The sequence below is a fragment of the Propithecus coquereli genome, unplaced genomic scaffold, assembly GCF_000956105.1.
Source record: "Propithecus coquereli isolate 6110/MARCELLA unplaced genomic scaffold, Pcoq_1.0 Scaffold148, whole genome shotgun sequence".
In the NCBI taxonomy this organism is placed as follows: domain Eukaryota; kingdom Metazoa; phylum Chordata; class Mammalia; order Primates; family Indriidae; genus Propithecus; species Propithecus coquereli.
Window position 1 is genome coordinate 2,356,337 of NW_012139191.1, and position 26,116 is coordinate 2,382,452.

Below are 26,116 nucleotides of genomic sequence, written 5' to 3' on the forward strand. Positions count from 1 at the left end.
CATTTTTGATTACTGATAATTAAACTTAAATATAAAGATGTTTTAAACTTGGGGTTTTAAAACAAATGATACAAGAATCACAGGTAAAATTATGTATTTTGTCAGTCTCAAACTCAGTTGGCTCAATAACATTGTTATAAAATTTTATGGGTCTCATTTGAAGCTCCATATAAATTGTTATTGTTTATTTTTGGATATTGATAATATCAGTGTATTTAACAGTGTACAGTAGAGTTAATGTTTAATACAAATAAACATTACTTTCCAGAAAATCCATAAAGAATCACTAAAAAATTAATAGCCATGCTTCAGTTAAATTTGTTTACTCTTTAAAATACATTCTCAGAAGTAACATGTATTCTCAATTTAGCAAAACACAACCAGAATTTTCATTTAACCTTGGAATTTGTTCTTTAAAATTAAAAAAAAAAAAACAAAAAAAAAACTTTCTCTGCTATTTACAGTTCCTGCTTTGGGATAAATCCCAACATCTGGATACCAGAATCTGAGCAGCAAAATCCTTGGAGACACATGTGCAATTTTATACCCGAAAATCCACTGTTTTTTGGGGAAAAAACCACTGTCATGCTTCCACCCTTGTTTCTTGCTGCAGAGAAATCTCAAAGAGTAAACACCCAGCACACATACACACACACACACACACATATATATATATATATATATATAACTAAAAAGTTTTCCAAAATAATACTGTTCCTTTCTGTATGTGATGCTCTCTGATAGTTTCCATTCTATTCCATTCCCTGTCCTTTTGTTAATACTGCCCTTGACGTACTTAGACAAATGGGTCATGACCTGCAGTTTGAAAACCAGAGCCTCAAATCTTGCTGTGAAAGGCTGGTCCTCAGGCCAGCCCAGCAGCACCTGGGCCCTTGTTTGAAGTGCAGGATCTCAAGGCTCACCCTGAACTTACTGAAAGGGATCTGCACTTTACCTAGGTCCTCAGGTGACACAGTGCATATTAAAGTTTGAAAAGCCTTGCTCTAGAATACAAAACTACAGGATGAGTGTCTGTCATCTGAACTGCATTTAAAGAATGCCCCTCTAAACAATCTGTGTTCAAAGAAGTTCTATCATTCTACTGAGTTTAAGAAGCAACATATTTTCTGGCAAGACAGGTGCAAAGGCAAATTCACTTTCAGTTTCATCCACTGCATCCAGTGGGTTTCCACTGCCAGCTCTGGGGTTCCTAACCTGGTATCCCTGCACCTCCAGGGAGGGGGTGGGTGGGGGGAGGTACTGAGCTGACTGCAATAGATCTGTAAGCAGGTAAATGTGTGTGTGGTTGTGCTTATTCTGGGGAGGAAATATCTGGCATTCACCAAATTTTTAAAGCATTTCATGATTTAAAAAGTTAAGATGATTTTTCTTACTGATTTCTTGATTTCTTGCTTGATGTTCTTTGTAGATTCTGGTCATTAGCCCTTTAACAGATGTATATAGCATGTGAATATTTTCTCCCATTCTGTAGGTTGTCTATTTGCTCTGTTGATTGCTTCCTTGGCTGTTTTTAATTTAAAAGTCCCATTTATTTATTTTTGTTGTTGCTGTGATAGCCATTAGGGTCTTCTTCATAAATTCTTAGCCTGGGCTGATATCTAGAAGAGTTTTCCACCCTTTTCTTCTAGAATTCTTGTGGTTTAGTGTCGTGGATTTAAGTTTGTTATCCATCTTGAATTAATTTTTGTGAGTGGTGAGAGATACGGGTCTTGTTTCAATCTTCTGCATGTGGCTATCCAACTTTGCCAGCACCATTTATTGAATAGGCATCCTTTTCTCCAGTGTATATTGGTCTCTACTTTGTCAAAGATCAGCTGGCAATTATGTGGATGGTTTTATATCCGGGTTCTCTGTTCTGTTCCATTGCACTATGTCTCTATTTTTGTGCCAGTACCATGCTGTTTTGGTTACTATAGCCTTGTGGAATAGTTTAAAGTCTGGCAAAGAGATGTTTCCAGATTTGTTCCTTTTGCTTAAGGTTGCTTTGGCAATTCGGGCTCTTTTCTGTTTCAAATGAAGTGTAGGGTTATTTTTTCTAGATCTACGAGAAATGACATTGGTATTTTGATGTGGATTGCACTGAATCTGTAAATCACTGTAGGTAGTATGGACATTTTAACAATGTTGATTCTGCCGATCCATGAGCATGATATATTTTTCCTCTCATTTACATCATCTGCAATTTCCTTCCTTAGTGATTTGTAGTTCTCTTTGTAGAGATCTTTCACCTCCTTGGTTAAATATATTGCTAGGTATTTTATTTTCTTTGTAGCTATTGTTAAAGGTATTGAGTCTTTGATTTGATTCTCAGCTTGATTGTTGTTGGTGTATAGGAATGCTACTGATTTGTGTACATTGATTTTGTAGCCTGAGACTTTGCAGAATTTATTGAACAATTCCAGGAGTTTCTGAGAAGAATCTTTGGGGTTTTCTAGATATAAGATCATATCCTCAGCAAAGAGCAATAGTTTGACATCCCCTTTTCAAAGTTGGATATCCTTAATTTCCTTCTCTTACCTGATTGCTCTGGCTAGAACTTCCAGCACTATGTTGAATAGAAGTGGTAGCCTTGTCTTATTCCAGTTCTGAGTGGGAATGCTTTCAACCTTTCCCCATTCAGTATGATTTTGGCTGTGGGTTTGTTGTTTATGGCTTTTATAATTTTGAGGTATGTTCCATCTATCCCTATTTTGAAAAGTGGGCAAAAGACATGAACAGAAGTTTTTCAAAAGAAGATAGACTAGTGGCCACCAAACATATGAAAAAATGCTCAGCATCACTAATTATCAAAGAAATGCAAATCAAAACCATAATGAGATTATCACCTAACCCTGGTGAGAATGGCTTTTATCTAAAAAGTCCCAAAACAATAGATGCTAGTGTAGATTCAGAGAGAAAGGAACACTTATACACTGTTGGTGGGACTGAAAATTAGTGAAACTTCTCTGAAAAACAGTATAGAGAGTCCTTAATGAACTAAAAGTAGACCTACCATTTGATCTAGCAATCCCACTACTGGGTATTTACCCAAAGGAAAAAAAGTCATTTTATCAAAAAGACACTTGCACTAGAATGTTTATTGCAGCACAATTCACAATCACAAAGATGCAGAATCAATCCAAGTACCCATCAATTCATGAGTGGATTAATAAAATATGGTGTATATATACCATAGAGTACTACGCAGCCATAAAAAATGAAGTCATATCTTTTGCAACAATCTGGATGGAACTGGAGACCATTCTCCTAAGTGAAGTATTGCAAGAATGGAACAACAAACACCACATACACTCACTATTAAATTGGAACTAAACAACCAGCACTCATGTCCACAGACAGAAGTAAAACTCAACAGAAATCATGCAGGTGGGAGGGGGAAGAGGGGATGGGTGAAATCATACCTAACGGGTACAATGTACACTATCTGGGTAATGGGTACACTTATAACTTTGACTCAAGCAGTACAAAAGCAATCCATGTACCCAAAACATTTGTACCCCTGTAATATTCTGAAATTAAAAAAAGTTAAGATGAGCTATTAAGCTATGAAAAGACATGGTGGAAAATTAAATGCATATTACTAGATGAAATAAGCAAATCTGAAAAGGCTACATATTGTATGATTCTAATTATATGTCATTCGGGAAAACACAAAACTATGGAGACAGTAAAAAGATCAGCGGCTGCCAGGAGTTAGGAGGGAGGAAGGGACAAACAGGCAAGAGTTCAGGGAAATTTTAGGGCAGTGAAACTATTATGTATGATGCTATAATGGTGAATACCTGCCATTATATATTTGTCAAAACCCATAGAACATGTAACACCAAGAGTGAACCATAAAGAAATCTATGGACTTTGGGTGATAATGCGTTAGTGTAGGTTCAACAATTTTAACAAATGGACCACTCTGGTGCAGAATGCTGATAGTGGGGGAAGCTATGCATGTGTAGGGGTAGAGGTTATATGGCAAAACTGTAGTTTCCACTCCATTTTTTCCACTCCAGTGAACCTAAAACTGCTCTAAAAAATTAAGTCTATTTCTATGTGTGCGTACATATATATATTAATGTATAAGTTAGGACACATGGCCATTGAGAACGTGTTCTCTCTGCTATAATTGCTTGTATGGTTACAATCATTCCTAGAAAGGGCAAGTGGATACCAAAATGTTGAATTCTGTTTCAGCATACAACAAAGTCCGTGGGTCGCTCTTGCTTCCTTGTGACCAGTGCCTATTTAATTCAATCAGTACATAGATGCTAAGTATCTACTATTTTGTGTGGGACATAAAAATGATTATATGATCACTTTAAGTAATTTATAATCTGGCAAGCAAACAAAACAAGTGCATAGATAATCCTTATCTGGTAAACACCCCCTCCCTTGTCAAAATGCAAGGAAATAAATGGCAAGATTCCGAGGACAGAAAGGCAAAAGCCAGAAGGCCAGGAAAGTGTGGGGTGAGGAACTCACCAGTGGGCAGAGACTCAGAGGGGGCTGGTCCACAGCTTGACAGGGACATCAGCTGTATCCACTCATAATCTTTTCTGATTGGTCTATGCCCCATGCTAATTAGCATACTCATGCTAATCATCAAATATTTTGATTGTCAACCCTGCAGGGGGCACTAAGAGAAAAAAACTGCTGCCAAGTTACGCTGTGTTCCTTTTGCACAGAATCCAGATCTCCAGATGAAGGAACCTGAATTTCACGCCGTAGGCAATTCTGTTTGTCTCTTGTGAACACTGAATGACTTTGTTGGTGGTTTTTAAGATAAAATGTATTTTATTTTATTTCTATTACACAAGTCATATAGAAAACTGGGAAATGCATAAAAGTAACAAGAACAAAAAAACACATAAGAACTTTCTAAGTTAAAAGGGAAAAATAATAAAGAAAAATAGCAATAGGTGTGATCAAAGAAAAATATTTATGTCATCAGGGCCCTGAAAAGGAACATCATAACCATTAAAAGGCAGAATAAACATCAAAAACAATCTATACAACCAATATGACATAATTGAGGGTTGATATCATTAAAATCTAATTTATAAAAATTGCTGAGAAACTCACTAAACCTTCCAAATCCTGTGAAAAGCGCTCTTTGCATGAGCTGTCCACACTTTTATTGTTGTTGTTTAGACCTATTACAGTGTGGCTTCTGTCCACTCCATGCAAGTCACTCTTACCCAGGCCACACTGACGCTCACGGTTGACGCTCAGTCCTTGTCTCTCCTCTCTGCCTCTCGACGCTCCTCCTGCCCCACCGGCCCCTCTTCTCAGCTCCTCCGTGGGCTCCTCCTCCTCTTCCCAACTTCTGCGTGTCAGAGAAGCCCAGAGCTCAATCCTAAGAGCCATCTGTATCCTGGTCCCTAGGCAATCTCGTCTGGTCACCCAGCCTCAGATACAGCCCTTAGGAGTAGGACTCACAAATGTCTATCTCACTCTAGTATCTCACATGAACTCTGGACTCATCTCAACCTTTGACATCACAACTTAGATATCTATTAATAACAGGTGTCTCTAACTCAGCATGGCCAACACCCAGCTCTTGATTCCCTCCCATGGCAAGTCTCTCCTCCTGCAGATGGCCCTAGGAGAGAAGGTGGCACCACCATTCGCCCAGTTACAACAAAGTCTCTGGGGTCATCCTTGACTCTGCCACACTCCATGATCGATCCATCTGCAAATTCTGTCTTTTCCCCCTTCAAAGTGGACCCCAATCTGACCATTCCCCACTGCATCCACTTTCGCTGCCTGGTGTCTGGCAGCGGCCTCCTAACTGCCTTCCCTGTTTCAGCTCTTGCCCGCTCCGGCCTCTTCTCCACACAGCAGCCATCCTGGATCTTTTAAAACTTCAACCAATGTGAATTATACATCAATAAAGCTGTTAAAAAAAAAACCCCAAACTTCAATCAGATCATGTTACTCATTCTGCTTAAAACCATCCAATGGTTCTCCTCTCACCACACGCAAAATAAAGTTAAAATGTCCTTGTCCTTGTTTAACAGAACTCTCTAACTTCCCCAAGCCCGCATCCTGCAGCTCTAACCTCACTCCACACCAGCACCCAGTCTCCTTGCTATTCCTTGATCATGCCAAGCAAGCTCCTACCTCAGGCCCTTTGCACATGCTGTTCCCTTTCTCTGTGATACTCTTCCCCTGTGTGATCACATGGCTCATGGTCCTACTTCCTTCAGGTCTCTGCTTGAATGTCACCTCCTCCCAACGTCCTTCTCTAACCTCCTGCATAAAACACAGCCTCTTCCTTCCTCACTCTCTTGCTTACCATGGAGAATACCAACCAGCGCTACATTATGTGTAATTACATGTTCACTTGAGTATATTCTGTCTCAACCATTAGAATGTGAGCTCCATGCAAGCCGGGACCTTATCTGCTCAGTTCACGCTCTAGACTCAGCAATGTTGAATGATTTCATTGAAATGAGTCCAAAAATATCACAAAAGAGATGACAGAACTTAGTGATAAGTGTATGAAAAATATGAAGAGATGATCAAACTCACAAGTTTCCAATGAAATAACATCTAGAAAATTCAATTTTTCACCTATCAAATCAGTAAAGGTTAAAAATCACAACAGAGTGTGATAAAACAGCACTCTCAGGTGCTGCCTGGAGAAGAACAGAAGGGCACGGCTGGGTGGGAGATGCTGGTATCAAAGGGTGGCGACTGACGCCATGGGAGTTTGAGATCGGAAGATGGAGAAGGTGCAGGAGGAAAAGGAGGTGAGGATTGAACCACGGAGAACTGGTAAGCAAGACTTCTTTGCACTCGCCAGTAAGGGCAGGCAGAAAGCTTGGTGTCCTCAACGGAAAATGCATATCTAGGGTCCCGTCCCTCAACTCTCCTCCAATTCCTGCTTTCCCCACAGTGGTGGCTCCAAACTGAGTCTTACAACAAGGATAACCATCCTCGAACCCCAGCTGCACAGAGAGAGCTGTATGAGAGACAGTGGCATCAACCACACTGATGTCCCTCAAACACTCACCTGCGGGGGACTGACCTTCTGAAAAATTCTCAACTCAAATTCCTCAGTCAATTTCCTAAAAGGTAGACGAAGCAAGTGACATTTCTCTCCTGGACTCTATTACACCTTATCATGGAGTCAAAGAAATTTGCAGATGTTTCCACATTATTTGCCAAATAATGTTCTCGAAACCATTTGAAGTGTGACTAGGAAATTCAGAGCAGCCACGTGAAAGATGGCAGCCTCCAGTGTAGGCAGGAAAAAAAAATTGTTTCTTTTGATAAATATTTATCAATGGATTATCTAAGGCTGGGCGAATCATTGATAATTATCAATCATCTAAGCAAGGTACACAGAAACACTTCAGGCGATTATTAAAATGCAACTCCCCAGGCCCCCACCCAAACGTACCTGAGAAACAGCTCTGGGGTGTGGACCGGGAATGTGGATGTTAACAAGCTCCTCAGGGTACACTGTGAGGACCGGCTCTGGAGGAAAACTGCCCCAGAGGAGGTCTAGGCCAACCACGCGCAACTTCTAACCATTCTCCTGGGAAGTGATCTGAATGTCCACCAACCCTCACCCACACCTCCTCGTTAAGCTGGTGTCCCTCCCTGAATGTCAGAATCACCGAATCTTATGAGGAGTCAGACTGGGGGGACTGCAGCATGCCTGGGGGAGCGTTTCACCAAACCCCACTAGTCTCACCCTCGACACAGCTCCAAATGCAACCAGGACTGAGCTCAGCCTCAGGTCTGGCCCTACAGGGTGTCCCAGCATGGTCACCCTGAGGGGCACAGGAAGCCAACAAGAAGGAAGAACAGAGAGCACAGCCCTGTTCGAGACCACTCACGTAAAGAAATCTGCAGGCAGGGCCACCAGATGTTAGAAGTCTCCATGATTTTGCTATATCAAATATCTTGGTGTTTTTAAGCAATATTATTTTTCTGATTATAAAAGAAATATGCACTTATTGTAGAAGTTTCAGTTAAGTGCCACCATCTTGTAGAAAAAATGAAAGTAAAAAAATGCAAGTGCAGCCATACATGGCCACAAAGTCATCAGGCTCATCCGGATGTGCTAACCCGGCTGGAAACGGATCAAAGCTGATTTATTGGGAAAAAATAGGCAGCATATCAAAGACTTAACTGATCCTCAAAGTACACAGAATTGGGGGGGAAAACTCTGTCTCTCTGGAGCACATATTCTCAAAAGGATAAACTCTGCACCTTCCAGGGAAGCAAAGTTGCTATAAATCAGATTTGCAAAAGCGTGAGAAATGCTTACAACTCAAGGAGTCTTTTGTCACCAGGTGGGAGCAGGTGGTGAAACCCGCCCTGTGCCGTGGCGATGGATAAATCACCGCCAGCCCCGACATCGCCTAATAATCCTTCCCCCCATCGCCATCGCGTGGGGCACTTTCCGCAGCCGCTTCATGTTACTGAAAAGAGCCCCGTCCCTCTGCTGGGTCCTCGGGCATGGTGCTGCTACTTCTAAAACTGTGATGGACTCCTCCGCCTATGAAACATGCACAGAGTTTAAGTTTAGCATATTTATAGTCAGAAATACTTAGCATTACCTCCAGAGCGGCCATGGAACCGTGTGGGAAAGACGCGGTTGCTCAGCTCATTTCTTGGGAAGTTCTGACCCGGTACCTTTTCCATTCTTTCCAGAATTATTCCCTCCTCCTCCTTCTCCCCTTCTACTGTTGTTATGTAAGAGTATGTTTATATATATTATACATGAATAACATGTTTTATTAACATATTAATTGCATATTACATGATTAATGTGGTATAATAGCATTATAATGCATTGATGATAATATGTAATGTGATGATAGTTAAGTGCTTACTGGGTGCCAGGCAAGCTCTGAATGCTTTAAATGCATTAATTAATTCCATCCTGATTCTATGAGGTAGGTGCACTATTCCATCCCCATTTTACAGCTGAGGAAACTGAGGCAGCTGATAAGAGGTGGAGCCCAGCTTCCAGCCAGAATCATCTGGTCCCAACACACTTAGTCAAATGAGCAAAAATATGGCGAGGGATGGTGGCGCGTACCTGTAGTCCCAGCCACTCGGGATGCTGAAGCAGGAGGATCACTCAAGCCCAGGAGCTTGAGGTTGCTGTGAGCTATGATGACACCACTGCACTCTAGCCCAGGTGACAGAGCAAGACCCTGTCTCTAAAAAATTGAAATAAAATGAGCAAAAGTATAAAAGCTAAATAGAAAAGGAACACGAGGGGAAAAGTCATAATTAGAAACAAACCCTGAGTGAGCTGATTTTCAGTCCTTCTCCACATGTGATAGCAACTAGAAACCTGAACACAGACCTTGTGTGTCCTGTGGTCCACCAATTGTGCCTGATCCCTGCACGGATCCTCAGGGAGCAGTGCCCAGACACCAGCTAGAAGCAGACAACAGAATTGAGCCTAGACATCCCTCGTGGGCCAGGGCATAGTGGATGTCAAGGGAGCGTTAAACTCCAGGTGTGGTGGTGCAGGTGAGCCAACCTGTGGGGAATGCTCGAAAATCACCTGCACGCTTCACCTGGAATAAACAGCAAGGTGTCGCCCCAGGAAGCCCCTCTGCCAGCCTGTCTACAGGCAGAGGCAGCAGCCGCTGAGTGCAGATGCGTGAGCAGGACGCAAAGGTGGTGGGTGGGCCAGGAGGAGCAGGCCAAGGCGCACACTACAGGCAGCACCGCCCCCCCGCCCTGAGCCCCTGCCCAGCGCCCCTAGTGGCCTCACAGTGTCCCAGGTGTTTGTGAACAGGCGACCTGTGCCTTGGACGGCAGAGGCTGTGTCTCTTTGGTCCCTTATTCCACACCCCCCACCCCACTCTCCTCGTGTGGGTACACGGAAGGCTTTGACAAACGTGACTGAAGGAACCTGGGTCAGAAACAGTCTCCGATCACATTCCTCGTTGCGAAAGGGCGCAGTGGGAGCACTCACAGCACCCAGGCAGGAGGACTCGCTCGATGTGCAACGGCCGGAGCAACCTGATAGCCCCGCACTCAGCCCTGGTGCCGGCACAGCCCTTGCAGCGGTTGCTGCCAGGAAGTCTCCTACCCAGCCGGCTCCCACCTCCGCTCGCAGCGGGCCCAGCATCGGGCCAAGCGATCGCTCACGCTGATGATTGGCTACAGTGCAAAGGGGGTTACAGGTAGAAGGTACCTTTTTCTCCAAAATGACTTCATGTTGAGCCACCCAACTTAATTTTCCCTTTCTCTTCTTTTAGTATTTTATGTTTTTATTGTAAATATTACACTCACAAAAACGGGATATGTACTCTATTTGTGAGATTTAAAGAATAAGAAGCAAGCCGGGCTCAGTGGCTCGTGCCCGTGGTCCCAGCTACTCAGGAGGCAGAGGCAGGAGGAGCCCTTGAGCCCAGGAGTTCGAGACCATCCTGCAAGACACCATCTCAAAAAACTTTGTATCTTTAAGATGGGTATTTTACCCTCAGCTTATAGACCGCAGTAATAGCTCACAATAGTTTAAACTCCATGAGGTCTAAATTTACTAACTCATTTAATCCTCACACTAACCCCACAAAATAGGAGCTTCCACTTCATACGAAAGGAGACCAAGGCACAGAGAGATTAAAGGACTTGTACAAAATCACTGAGTTGGTAAAGGAGGAGCAAGACTCGAATCAAGTCACCTGATGTCAGAACTCTGTGTCCTTAGCCACGACAGTAACCAAAGTTTTCGTGACCAGTATCCCTAGGCTATCCAGCCAGTGAGCCATGGAGCAGGACGGACATTCAAATGGTCCCCTCTCAGTCCAGTCCTCATCCCATCAGCTCCAAAATGCATATTATTCTGTATGGGCAGCTGGTGGACAGCAAAGGGACATGTGAATCCTCTTCCTCAAGTGTTAGTAAATAAAAATATTACAAAGAGATATCTTGTTAGGAAATGTGACCATGTAAATTGAAAAATCCTTTCTCAGAATTAGAATTAATGCCAAAAATATTTATAGGGTCCTAAGAAAATGGATTTGCTGGTCTTTTTTCCCTGCTGAGGACAACAGTCCAGGTCCATCTTTGGCTGTGATAGTTCTACCCCTTCACAGAGCAGCGGTATGGTCACGTGCACCTAACGTGCGAAGAGCAAATCTGTGTGGTAAGTTAGCATAATTTCTATTATAAGAAAGTACATGGAAGGGCCGCCAAAAAAAAAGACAAATCAAAATGTGCTTGGTGACTGTTACTATTATCACCAACAGAGAATAAGCTAAAATAAATGTTCTGCTCATTTTATTTGTGAATGAATTGCCACAATTCTTGCACTATTTAAATTCAGCACATCTTATATTCCATAGTTACTAACCATCCCTCCTTCTTTTCATTATTTCCAGCTCCTTAAACGTATAAAAGGGTAAAAGCCATTTGTTCTGGCAGAAAAGAACTGCCGTAAATCACGCAGAATGAGGTTCTTTAAAGTGAAAGGAACATCGCTCCCCTCCAGGACGGCCCGTGGCATGAGTGTGAAGACGCACACGGCCCGCGAGGGCAGCGCCCTGTGCACACCTGCGGTGTTGGGCCACTTCTGTGGGGAACTCAGTCCTCCTCAGATGACAGAAACGCTTTAGCGGCAATGAGCCAAAGACAAACTCTTCCACTGTTTACATTAACACATCGAGTGGAACCATCCATGTGCCGTTCACGAGAACTTCCTTTCCCAGAAGTGACAGCTGGGCTCCTCAGCACACAGCCAGAAGCTTCCAGAAGCTTCTTAGCACACAAAATTTACCTCGTAAATTCCCGAATCAGACATTTTAATGAAACAGTGGAAGAAAATTTATTTTCTCAACACCACTGTCAAGAATTCAAACTTCATATACAAAAAGAAAAAAGAAGATCAGGAAAAATTATTCAAATTCCAACAGGTGGAATATTGATAGGCTTATAAAGGAAATAAACATCTTTACTGTAACTCTCTCTGCCTTACAGCCAACACCAGCTATTAGTAACTGCAACTCTGTATTGCCAGGTCATCTTTCCAAGCACACACAGGCAATCTGAGCTGAAATTTATTTTTAAAATCTCTCAGAGTTACCACTTCTCAAAATTATCCTTCACTTTACATGTACATCAGCCAGTCTGAAGATAATAAGATAGATCAGAGCTGAAAACACAGTTCATTCCTGAGATCAAGTACAGAACACTTCCACCAACGCACATTTTCAAAGACTCCTGTCTCTCGGGTTTTTATAAGACCGAGCTTTATGAATTAACTTTTAAAAACACACAATAATTTCTTGCTGATTCATCTTTTCCTTCTGGTTGGTGAGGGGGAGATGCCAGTGAAGTGAATTTCCATTGTTGGCACTCATGTTCTGTGCTATAGAACACTTCCTCGTGTCATCTTTGCATCATGCAGCTTCATGGTCAACAGACATTAAAGAGAAAAACGTCTTTGCCTCACCTTCTATGCGAGGCACAGACACACTCATCAAATATGCCCCAAATATTTGTGAAGAAAGCTTATCACACTCCCAGGAGATTTCCCACTTGCATTTTTGTAAACATAATTATTATACCCCAATAAAATATCACATAGAAATCAAATGACAGTGTCCCCCTAAGGATCTGTTCCTCTGTGTCCCTGGGCAAAACTTAGAATCCTCAAGGTCCCGAATTATCCTGATTTCTGAAACTAAGGAGCACCCACAAAGCTCAAGGAAAGCACTGAAACTCTTATCACTTCTAATTCCACTTCCAAAGAAATCAAACGTGCTTGAGCGTGGCTTGCACGTGGTCCACAACACCTTCCCAAACGTATCATTTTGAACGTGCACGTGTCTACGTACGTGCGGGATTCTGGAAGGCATTTTATGTTTTAGTCAGAAAAAGAAAGGTTAAATTTTCAATACCATAAACTCTCCTTTCCATTATAAGCCACTTTCCATTTTCAATAAATGTTGTAGGCAAAGAATATAAATTAGTAAAACGGACGAGGCCACTTAGGGAAAACGAATTTATATGGGGAGAGTGAATAACTGGCCACGTAGTCAATTATTCTGACCGGTATAGACACAGCTGAACCAAATGGCACAGGTGTAGATGGTCTATTTGGATCAGGGAGCTCATGACCCAATTTATTCCATAGCCTTTATTTGTGTGAAGTATATTGAAACCATCACTTCATTTCCTCCCTGCAGCTATAACCCACATGTATGTTGAGTATTATATTGAAGTAAATGGAGCAGATTCCTCTCTGGGACTTGCCGTGGCATGAGTTTCACTTCCTCACTCTCTCACTCCAGGGCGCAGGAAGTGTGGGTCAGAGGGTCGTTGGGGCAGGTGTGAGGTGCCCATCAGCCCAGAGGAAACAACATGGGAGCCCTGGAAATCCAACCATGGACCCTCTTGTCTCCTCCTAGGTAAGCCCAGGAGAGTGCAAAGGAGATGGAATTCAAACACAAGTTGGAAGAATTTGGATGTGATTTTATATATTAACTCAGGGGTCGGCAAACTTTTTCCATGAAGGTCCCGACAGTAAATATTTTCAGCTTGAGGCCACATGGCCTTTGTCACAACTACTCAACTCTGCTGTCACAGAGTGGGAGCAGCCATGGATGATATGTAAATGAATGAGTGTGGCTGCGTTCCAACAAAGCTTTCTTTATGGACACTGAAGTTTAAATTTCATATAATTTACACGTGTCATGAAATATCCTTTTGAGCATTTTTAAAACCACTTCAAAATGTGAAATCCATCTTCTTAGGTCCTGGGCTGTACAAAATCAGGTGGTGGGCTGGAACTGGCCCACGGCCTTCGCTGGCCAACCCTGGCACGAACTGACATGTGGGCCGCCACCCACGAAAGTCCAGCCACAGAGGAAGCCAGGGTTGGCTCCCCTGCCAAGGTGGGACTTACCTTGATATGAGCTGCTGGGTCCGGGACAGTCTGAATCATGTCCTTCAGTAAGCCAGCTCATTCACCAGCCGTGCAGAACCAGAGACAGCTAGGAGACAAAAAGAGGCAACACAGATAGTAGTAAACAACCACGTTTCCACGTTTTATTTTCCAGTAGGACTGAACACAATACGCCAATGGTGTTGCATTAAAACGTTTGCCCCAAAGCGTCCTGTAGGTATGGGTAGTACATGAGGCGAAGAGAAAACTCACTTCTCTTCCATTGGAAATTCACTTCCTTTTAGCCCCAAGAGAACCCAGTCTCATACCCAGAGGACTCCGGCCCAGACCTTGTGTCCAGCTGACTCAGGTCACATCCTTACACGGGCAGCATGAGTGGTCCTCTAAAACAAGACATATTTGCTATTGTATTGACAAAACTGGATTTTGGATGTTTTCATCAAAACTAATGCCATCTACACATCTTTTAAAGCTTTGTTATTAAGTTCTTAATAAAAAGCACAGCTACCGTTCATTGAGTACTTAAATGCTAAATACTAAGTGCCTGGGCTAAGGGCTCCAGATGCATTTTGTCATTTAGTTTCACCCCTAACTCTAAGATTAGCAATCCCATTGTCCAAATGACAACGCCAAGACTCAAGGAGGTTATCGATTTGTCCGGTATCACCTCGCTAATGAGCAACTAAACCAAGATTCAACTCAGATCAGCCTGTCTCCAAGGCCCAAAAGAAATTTCGATTTCACATATTTAAATGGATATCAGCCCATATTTTGAAAAGATATTTTTAAACATGGCTTTAATGAATTAAATTTAAAGGTGCCCATACTCCAGGGATTTTCCAGAAATGTATACTTCACTCAATATATTCCTTTGTTCACATTATAAAGCAGCGTGTTCTGGCCACGGTCCGTATACTTCTCCCCGTCCGTAGAGCCCCTCTCCACCTCCCTGCCCCCGGGGCTGACGGCCACAGATGGCCACAGCAGGGCTCCTTTGCCTTCCGGCCACCTCTCAGGTTTGCTTGTTGTGGCCCTAATGGAGACCAGGGGGTAGGAGGATAGAAAGATTGGGGTATCACTTCCCCTCCCCTTCCTTCCACTGACACCTGCCACCCTTGGGGATGGGCCACGGTTCTGGCCACCGCTGGATTCTAGGGTGACTTCTCCTACCACGGGTCCCTCCTCCCAGCTCCAGCCTTCAGTAACTGTTTCCCACCCAGCTGTTGGTGCCTGAAAATCTCAGTCAAGCCCTCAGTTGTTTGCCGTCACTAAAAATACCTTCTCTAATTTATATTTTTAGGTGATATCATTTATTTTTTATCAATTGTCTCTTTTTTGTTTTCCTTTTTATACAATAAATCTAGCCTATGGCTCTTAGCAGTAATAAACCTCACAATAAAAATAAACAGCATGATTACAGCACTAGAGACACAAAAGCTGCCTTCCAAATTTGTGGCTGGACACATATTGCAGGGATCGGCTGAGGCCCTCACAGGGATCCCAGCCACAATCGTATCCACCCTCTCCGCCCCACTCCATTCAGACGCGCCCACTGCCAGCCACTCTCAGGGGAGTGCTCACCTCCAGCTCTGTGTGCTGCGAGTCTGTCCTCCCAAAAGGGCTCCCTGGAGTCCTCCCGAAATTGGGGGGAGTCTGGCTGGCCAAGAAGATGACATGCTTGGAAACTCAGGCATTATTTTTTACTATAGCCAAATTTCTCGGTCTTGGAAAATGTGCAATTTTTTTCTCTAGGTTGAAAGCAAGTCCCCTTTGGGGATAATAGCAGCCAAAAAGGCAAAGGGAATGAAGCACTATCTTGAAATTGAAGCTGGCAGCAGTCGAAGGTAACCCATGCTCTTGGTGTTCCCATGGGAGTGCAGACCGGGGGAGGACAGGGCCTGGCTGAAGGTCTCCGGGAGCACAGGCATCCTCACCTCCCCCTCCCCTGCAAGGGCAGCAGGTGCTCCGGAAAACACCGCTCTGCTCCCCGGCTCATTCGGCCTCGAAGGGGAGCATCCTTGAGCCCTCGGCAGAAGCGTGGCTTCCCGCCGCACGACCCCCACTCGGGGGCACGTACTGTTGCTCCTCCACGCTCGGCCTCTCTCCGGGCCAGCTCACCCCGCACGATTCCTCCCTCCCTGCACACACATGCTGCCGCCCACCTCACACCTGGGCTGACCCCGGCTGCCTCTGACCTAGACAACACGGCGGAGTCCCAGGCCCACGCCTTACCAGAACCGGAAGCTTCCCTTCCTGCCTCTCGGAACCCAGACCCCACGCCCCGAGCAGCACATCAACACGGCAGAGGACCGAGGTGCCCGGCTGGCTGGCAGCCCCAACGCCAGGCTGGTGAGGGAGCTGTTGTTTGTGGATGGTCCAGAAGGCGAGTTCTCAGGTGACCTCGGCCCCCGCTGACACCAGGAAAGCACAGCTGTCCAGCTGAGCACAGTCAGTCCACACGATCATGACAAACAATTGACAGTGGTTGTTTAAAGCCACCAGATTTGGGGGTGATTTATTACACATATAGGTAATTAAAACATCCTGTTAAGTACTCTAGATACACGGAGAAGACAGACGGTAAATAGCTTGTGTTTTACTGTCGCAATGATGGCTCCAATTCTCCACTCCTCTCTGCACCCACGCTTCTCAGCACGTGACATTGTGGTTCCTCCCGCTGAAGCATTAGAATTACTGTCCCAACTCTTGTTTTGAGGCTGCCCATATGACCTGTTTCAGCCAAGAGAACATAGCAGCAGCAGGACAGAGTGCCAGTTCCCGGCTAGAGTCTCACAGGGCATGATGTGTTCCCATCTGCTTTCTTGCACCCTTCCTCCAGCGCGGGAACATGCCCTGACTCACATGTCGGAGGATGAGAAGCACACGGGACAGAGCCGAGTCACTCCAGACACCCAGCCAAGACCACCCTCCGTCATCTCATAGACAACCACAGCCCGGACACAGGAGGGAGGCAGACAGATCAGAAACGCCCAGCCAAGGCCAACCTGAGTGGCCAAAACACAGGCTCATGGCTAAGTAAGCACGTGCTGCGTTAAGCCACCAAGATTCGGGGTAGTTCATTACATAGCCTTTTTTGTGACTTTGCCCTGAATAATCAGGTTACCAAGATCTCCCTTAAAACTTTTCTAGCCAGAGATAAAGAAAACTCAAACAGGGATTCCAAAGGAAACTAACTTCACTCCAACACACAGACATACTATTTCCATTCAGTGAAGAGACATGATCTCAAACCCTAATCCTACCCTCCACATGAGTTTGGGAACTGAAGGATAACCAAGAAACCTCTCCTGGAAGGCGCCATGGGATTCTCAGAGCCCTTCCCAGGAACAACTGAAGTCTTGCTGCACACCATGCTCCGCCAGCTTTCTGGGGATTCTGAATACCGGGAAATGGGAGCAATGTTCTGGATATCTGAGACCGCAGAAACATCACTCATCTGTAACCAATCGAGACACAAACTGAATCCACCACTGTCTGTGCCTCATGTTTCTTTTGGGGAAGTTTTGGGTACTGTCAATGCATCAAGGATAAAATGACAGGGACGGGAATATATAGATTCCGGTGCAACACAGTCCCGATCCCCGCAGGATTGAGATGGAGAAACAGCTCACACAGACACAAAGCGCTCAGTCCTGAGAGCAGGTGGCTGGTGCAAGTGCCAGAGGAGGAGTGTGGACAACACCTGGAGGAGGGACAGAGCCGACCAACACAGAGAGAAGAGGAGGTGCCACCAAGGAGCCTTGATGAGCACAGGGTGTGAGGACTGGAAGGAAGACAGGGAAACAAGGGACAAAAACTCCTCCAGCTGCCCCACATTAGACACCAAGGGTATACAAGACCCTTAGCCCACCACGACCAAGGCTGTCATCAACCAGAGGGGGTCACCAAGTGTTCAGTGCAATGGCACTGCCATCCCCCAGCCCACACCAGTGAGAGATCAAAGACCTAAAGACCAGGAGGATGACAGGCAACCAGCTTTCCCAAGTCTCCTCAATCCACAAATATCCTTGACCCTTTTGCAGTCATTTGGAGGCCTGTTCTTTCTTTTTATCATTTGGGAGGTATTTTATGGATTTTTAAGGAACTCTTCTAACTTACTTTTGTGTTTCTAATAATCACATCTCAAATATTTAGTAACTGGTGAATGATGTGATGGTTTTATGTCACTGTGGGAGCCTTTTTATTTTCCATTTTATCTGCCCTGGAACTCTTGCAGAACTTGAATCTATGTTGTCTAAAAACACTTGTTTTAATATTTGTTTCTTGCAATACATTCACTTGGTCATGTATATGCTTATGATTTTGCATTTCATGATCCAGCATCATTTAATTACTGGATATCTTGAAAAATAAAAAGCCTTGATATTCGACAGAATTCTTTTCTCCCTTCTTTGTTTTTGTTTTCAAAATGTCAATTTCTTACTAACTAGAAACAAACTTGATCTGGGTTACCTTCACTAGAACTGCATAAAGTATGGACCAGTAGGTACATAGGGCCAAAAGGAAAATAAGCATTTTGTAATTAAGGAGGGAGGACTGCAAAAGGGCTAAGAGAAGACCTGAATATTTGCAGAGCTGGTGCAAGAAAACTGATGGAGGACTGTGACACCCAGCCCCTACCCCTCTTCTCTTCCCAACACCAGTTCTGTCCTGTGTGCCAGGGGCCTCCTGAATAGTCATGCAGACATCCAGGTCCGCATGGTCACACTCCATCCAACAGGACTCCCTGGTCGTCCTTCAGACCCAGGGACACACACCCAGGATCTGCCCAACAAGATGGACTCCAGCAAAGAGGCTGATGTAGGTCTGAAAGATGCTCAGGCCAGTCTGGGCAGAGGCTCCAGGTTCCCAGCGCCCAGTCGTGGTCTGGAATAGCAGGTGGGCACAGTCAGAGAGGGCAAGGGTGGGCCCTCCAAGGCATGGGGCAGGGCTCCAGTCCGGGGGACATGAGCACAGAGGCAGAGTCAGATGTAGGATGGAAACCAGATCTGCCATCTTCCTCCTTGGAAACGTAGAAACAGTCACTTTGTCCTCTAAGAGCCTCAGTTATACAATTGCATAGTGGGGATAATATTACTGTAATGTAACAAGAAAGATATTTGGTCTTTGCCTCCAGTTCCTGGCACAGAGCTCCTAAAACCCTTGGTATTTCCGGAGTGACAGGAGCATCTTTTGTTCTAATGAGGTGATTCTCAGTGGGCCCCTAGAGAGTTTCAGGATGGGGACCAGGTACCAGAAAGACCAAGTCTTGATTAGACACTGGAACTTTCAGCCTTACCCCCTCCTCTTGGGAGGGGAGAGGGGCTAGAAATTGAGTTAATCACGAATGGCCAATGAGCTCATCAATCATGCCTATGTAATGAGCCCCCATCAAAACCCCTAACCATGGGGTTTGGGGAGCTGGGTTGGTGAACAGATTGATGTGCCAGGAGGGTGGTGCACCCCAACACTACAGGGAGAGAGGCTGCTACACTTGGGACCCTTCCAGATCTCACTCTATGTACCTTTTCGTTGAGCTTTTCATTTGTATTCTTTATAATAAACTATAATAGTAAGTATAGTGCTTTCCTGAGTTCTATGAGTTATTTTAGCAAATTGTTGAACTTGAAGGGAAAGGGGCTATGGGAACCCCCCAACTCTGTAGCCAAGCTGGACCCAATACTTGCAACTGGCATCTGAAGTGAGGACAGTCTTAGGAAACTGAACCCTTCAACCTATGGAGTTCGATGCTAACTTTGGGTAGTTAGTGTTAGAATCAAATTGAACTGTCGGACACCCGGTTGGTATCAGAGTGTTGAATAATTGGTTGGTGTTGGCAAAGACATCACATATTTGGTGTCAGGAGAAAAATATAATAACTACCAAATGCTGTTCAGCAGTGCACACCAGTGTGAATGCGAGATCTGGCCAGTGTCTATCTAACTGATTAGTGTGTGGGTTGAACCATTGTTTGGCTGTCTCCTGTTTATCCCAGCAGGCTTTTGTATGGAATAAATTGAATTATGCCTAAGAAACTTCCCACAATGCTAGGCACCTGGTAAGCACTTAACAAGTGGTAATCATTATTACTAAGAAAGCAAAAATACTCCAAGCAGATGATTTTTGATGCTGTATAAAATGTTGCTTTGAGAAAAATAATTATCAATTAATAAATTGCTAATTTACATAAAGACCCTTTGTCAACTGACTAAAAACAACCTTAATTTTAAAAATGAATGTTTAGCTTTAAGCTAATGAGTCATTAAGTGAAAACATTTTAGGCAAAATGGCTCTAAGCAATTTTGGATGCATGGTAATGAATCCCATCACTGAATGAGCGGGTCGTTAGGTGCACTTGTTCTGGATGAGTGGACATTAGGTGCATGAGTTTGTCACCAGCAAACCCTACCAGGAGACCTGCACAGGCCTGACTCCTGCCCCTTGCTGGGGCTGTGGTGTCCCTTGCAGAGCAGGAGGTGGGGAGGCAGGGGACACCCAGGGCCCATGCTTTAAGGAAGTACTCCCTCTCAGGCTCAGGCAGGTGCAGGAACAGCACCTGGGAGCGAGCACCACCTTAAATTCTGCACCCCATTTGCCTACCCTAGTCCCTGTCTGGCTCCTGCACTCCAGAGATAAGCAGGGAAGACCAGTGTGGGGTGGGAGAAAGTATGAGAAACTGAATGCACCTTAACGTTTATCTAAAAATAGGAAGTTGAACTTCCTCAGTAGGATGTGGCTCATCTTTCCAAATTTCCCCATCACCCCTAATTCATATGTTGGGGTTCTAACCCACAGTTCCTAAGGATGTGACTGTATTTGGAGACAGGATATTTACAGAGGCAATGACATTAAAGTGAGGTCTTGTGGTCCCTGATCCAACATGACTGGTGTCCTCGTGGAAAGGGAGGATTCAGAGACAGACCTGTGTAGAGGGAAGATGATGAGAAGATACAGGGAGAAGACGCCGTCCACAAGGCAAAGAGACACGTGAAACAGATTCTCCCCCGCAACCCTCAGAAACAACTACTCCTGCTGGTGCCTTGACCTTGGACTTCCAGCCTCCAGAACTGTGAGCCAATAAATTTCTACTGTTTTAAGCCACCCAGTTTGTGGCACTTTGTTACAACAGTGATAGGAGACGAATACACCTCTGTCAAGGGACTTGCTAAAATATTGTAACTGATGAATCTTAGAGGCCCCTGCTGGGGGGCTGGCGGGGACAGTGAGTGACAGCCTCACAAACCACGTCCATTTTGACTGCACCACTTCCTACGGGACACTGACCTGTTCGAGGCACGTCCCAGGCACCATCACTGTTTTCCCATCTACTACTCACTCCGGGCTTAATTTTGGCAAAGAGAGGCTCTTCCATTCCGTGGCCTAAATGAGTGTCATACGGGCCCCACCATAACAGGAACACTTGCAATGCTTCTCCGTGGGGAGCCCAGCAGCCTGGGCGCCACGGGGCTCACTTTGGAGACAGCTCGCTGACCTGCTCCGACAGGAGAATGTTTCACGAACACAGAGACGCGTTCCCCGTGTGTGCTGCTTGAAACGAGCTGTCGATTGCCTTGGGGTAAAACAGCTATAACGTGATTATAAACCCGATTCAACGGTACGACAGAAAATAGAGATATTGTAAATGCACAGGTCTGTAGATGCTGACCCTGTGGTTTTTCTGGAAGAGGTGGAAAAGAGTAGAAGATGGCAGAGAAAAGAGAATGAAGACTGCAGTACTGACGGAGCAGTCAGTAAAAGCTCTGCAGTGCTGGGGACAGTGACAGGCGTCAGAATTCCTGCCAGTGTAGCACAGGGGACCACAAACATCAAATATTAAAGATACAAAATATTTACATATTCACATTTTTTTAAAAAGTCTGGACTGGAGGGGTAGGATTTGGGGGGAGGGGTGTCTGTTTTACCTCTAATTGCCCTTGGTTCCACCATCGTTTTTCTCTGCGAGTCATTTGTCTTGCTTTCGGTCAGCACGGCTTTCCTCGGGTCTCCGAAGGTCCTGGAACAACCTGAACAAAAATGTAAGAATATCAAACCTTATTTCTTTTCCAAATATTAATGCCCAGGATCAACTGTGCATGTAGTGACAAAGCCTGTTTCTTAACCATTATTTTAAAATATCCTAAAAGGGGAACGAGCTTAAAATCCTTCCCTTTAAAAAGAAGAGGGGGCGACATTCCAGTCCTCTGAGGGAAGCCCAGCATTATGAAGCAAAAATTAGCAAGCAATGAAGGCCAAGCCTGCACTGGCACACCAAAGCACACGTACACTTTTGCAAAGAAAATATTTTGAAAATGTTTTCTTTTCCCTCACAGCCCCCAGCTTTAGTAATAATGGTTTTCCCAGATCATTCTTTTAGTGCTTTTATCTGCTCAAAACAGAGTAGCAGGGTTTATAGAATTTCCTAACAATTGTAATCAAACAATTGTTTTAGTCCAATAACAGAAAACAACCCTTTTAATTGATAAATGCTAGGAGGATGAGTACTTTTAAAAGATTAGAACACTACCAAACTAAAAAGATAAAAAGAAAAAATCTTTCTTAGAATATGCCAGTCGGCACAATCTCAGTCTCTCTCTTTCTCTCTCTCTCTCTCCCTCTCTCAGAGATATAGGGATTTCTGTACTGATGCAACTTTCCAAGTAAAATATTCAATCCCAAAATATATTTAATAGAAGCCTCACAACATGACAAATTGCAAATGGCATCTGTTTCCGTTGAAAACATTTTCAAATTAGAAAATATCTTAAGTGTTGCATCAAAATCAATATTTGGGATGGGAAAACTATTTATAAATGGTTCCACAGTCCAGCTGACACTACACTCAGGAGGCCCCTGGCCAACTCCATCCTGTGCATAGAAACATTTAATCCAAATAGCCCAAATGTCACAGCAAAGGATTTGCCATGATTTTATAGAAAATACAACATAACATTCTTGGGGAAAAAAATCAGGATACAAACTCACATATATGATATGATCCCAATATGGCAAAAAGAAAAAAAAAATAACTGGATAAAAGAAAAGAGGGAAAGTAGGAAAGGAAGGAGGACCACTTGAAGGAAGTCGTCAAAACACTAACAGACATTGGCTTTGGGTTTCCCACGGGAGTTACGAGGGGTTCTTATTTTCTTCTTTTCTAAAATCCTTTTTTAAAATGCATTTTTAAACCGACAAATAAAATGATAAATATTTATCGTGTACAACACGACGTTTTGAAATATGTATACATTGTGGATTGGCTAAATTGAGCTAATTAACATATGCATAGCCTCCCATAACATTTTTCTGTGGTGAGAACACTTAAAGTCTACTGTTTTAGCAATTTTCAATACAACACACTGCAATTAGCTATAGTCCCCGTGTGGTACAATAGATCTCTTGAACTTATTCCTCTTGTCTAACTGAGATTTTGTCTCCTTTCACCACCTCCCCAATACCCCCCACCATATGCAACAACACTAATGACCAGGAAAATGCAAATGAAACCACAATATCACTTCACACCTGTTAGAATGGCTATTATCAAAAAGATGAAAAGTAAGTGTTGGTGAGGATGTGGAGGAAAGGGAACCCTTGCACACTTGGTGGGAGTGTAAATTAGTGCAGTCATTATGGAAAATAGTATGGAGAGTCCTCCAAAAATTAAAAATAGAACTCCCATGTGATCCAACAATCCACTTGTGGGTACATATCCAAAGGAAATGAAACGAGTGGGTCGAAGGGGTATCTGCACTCCCAGGCACAAGGCAGCATTACTAACAGTAGACGAGATAGGGAAGTGCCCACCCAGGGATCAACGAACACAGAAAACGTGGTCTATACACCCAGTGGAATAGTATTCAGCCTTGAAAAGGGGGAAATGCTGTCACCTGTGACAACTTGGATGAGCCTGGAGAACGTTATGGGAGCCAGGCACAGAAAGACAAACACTGCGTGACCTCGCTTATTCATAGAATCTGAAAAAGCTGAGCTCTCATTTTCTTTATAGTTTTGTGTATCTTCCAAATTTCCAAATATAAAGAATATTCATCTTTATAATCAGGAAAAAAACTGAGGAATAAACATTTTATAATCCTAAACATATTTTTAAAGTATTTTCTTCACTGTAACATGTTACTTTCACCATCTGGCCGCAGAGAGGAGGGCGGGACACCGGTGTTCAGTGGCTCGATATTCAACAGGAGAAGGGAGGATAACAGTGAATCAGATCACACTTTGCAAGGCTGCACGGATTCCGAGGTAAAGAAGGTGTTTCCAAATTTCGTCTCTCTAAATCCAAAAGCCAATATTGATTATTGCTTGGTTAACTGCTTTCCATGGACGAGTGATTAAAATAGCCTTTGGTTTCCAATTGCTGCGAGGGGAATATGAATTTTAAAAGCATGAGCTAAGATTTCCTATATTCTGCTATCCTATGGTATATTTTTGTGCCAAAACCTCTAATAGGCTGAAAGAAAAATTTGATTTATGTTTGAGACATTGTTGGGCCTGATTTAAAGCCCAGAGTAAAGCCCAGAGAGGATTCTATTAAATGTGTGCAATGGATATTGTAAAATTAGCATTACAGCATTATTAATATTTCATTTATCCTCAGGGCATTTGTCTGACAACGTAAATTATCCATAGCAGAGCTGAGAAGCCACAAAGGATCCAAAAAGATGTCACAACGTCCAGGGAGAGAAGTTTTTCCAGAGAAAGGCATGCTACCAGCCACGTGAGGTAACAGCTGGCCGAATCCAAGCAAAAAAGTCAGAAAATCATGCAAACCAGACTCAAGAACTCCAAAGACACAACCGTTTGAGAACCCTGGGATGAGTGCAAACTGCTCTACCCAGCTCAGCAGCCCCTGGTCCGGAAAGCGGAGGTCCAGGAGTTCCATGACCTACACGGGGACCCCGAGGCCTGCCACTGGCCACAGGGACAAACCACATCACCCCGGGACTCAGTTAGGCTCTGCTTTCTGTGTTGTGAGAGGTAGAAGAGTAACATGATCACCAGGAAATCCCCGCTGGAATGGTCAAAGGCAAATGGGCCTGAGTCCCTGCAGGGTGGACTTCATTTGCCAAAGAAGCCAAGGTGTGGCAGAAAGAATCCTGCACTCAGAGCCCCAAGTCTGTGCTGACCCACTAGCAGCCAGAAAAACTCTCTCAGCCTTGGTCTGCTCATCTGAAAACTGCAGGTAATAGGGCCTGATTTGCAGAGAGGTGGTACACGTCCAACAAGACAGCATTTGTGACCGTGCCAAGTGGGCAGATGCAAGGCATTGTTAAATTCAGGGACAGGTGACCTCCTTCCTTGGTCCCCAAAAACACTGACGAGAGAGCTACTCTCTGCACAGATCTTCCTGGCCACCATGCATCAACAACAGTGAAAATTTCATAAGCAGAAGTTGGCTATTTCCCTGCTGTTTCTAAAAATCATATTAGTTCCCTTGAATAAGACTTAGCAAATAATACCTGGAGTATTGCATTCAGTTTTGGATGATCCATTTTATAAAAAATGTTGGCAAACTAAAGTGCATTCAAAGGTGGGAAAAGGGAAAGGTTCCAGAGCCTGGGACTTAAAGAGTATCTACAGAAACAGGCTGAGGAGGACTGGGGAAGGGTAGTATAGCATGGACAAGAAAAGACTAAGAGGAAAGAATCAGCTCTTTTAAAATATTTGAGAGACCCTTGTAGCAGAATAAATATACTTTGTTCATGCTTTTATAGGCCTGGTTTCAGAAGGCAGAACCAGGACCACTGAATTAAAGTTGTTACTGAATGAGAAATAGATTTCAGGTATGTAGAATATGAAAAAGGCCTTACTATTTTTTCTGAGAAAATTTATTGATACATAATGCATGTACAATAAACTTCATCTATTTAAAAGATGAAAAAAAAAAAGAAGTTGGCACTGGGAAGAAAGCTAGATGTGCAGAGAAGCTGCCACCAGGGCCAGGAGTAGCCTGGACCTCGGCTGAGCAACAGCAGCCTGGCGAGAAGCCTCCACTCCCTCCAGCAGTGACCATCCCCACATGCCACATGGCCATGGCGAACACAGTCATGGAGCAGCCAGGTTTTCTTCATGTATAGCCCCATACGGGTGGCAAGGGCAGCAGACACCGGCTGCCCCTTCTCCCTTCTAGGAGGAACTAGAATTTTGCCTGTATGTGAACCGCCCCCCGCCCCACGTGACCCAAGGAAGGTGCCACTG

At 44.1% G+C, this 26,116-nt stretch overlaps 1 protein-coding gene across 5 annotated transcripts in view; it reads right to left on the reverse strand.

The window, feature by feature from the left end:
• Positions 1-26,116, reverse strand: part of ERG (v-ets avian erythroblastosis virus E26 oncogene homolog) — a 274,924-nt gene that overhangs the window by 184,941 nt on the left and 63,867 nt on the right. For all 5 annotated transcript variants that reach the window (XM_012640127.1, XM_012640123.1, XM_012640121.1 and 2 more), the window contains 2 exons: positions 21,826-21,927; positions 13,904-13,991 (listed from right to left, as the gene is read on the reverse strand). In XM_012640127.1, the coding sequence (XP_012495581.1) occupies positions 13,904-13,942 (39 nt within the window). In that variant the 5' untranslated portion in view covers positions 13,943-13,991; positions 21,826-21,927. Of the gene's footprint in view, positions 1-13,903; positions 13,992-21,825; positions 21,928-26,116 lie in introns of those variants that run through there.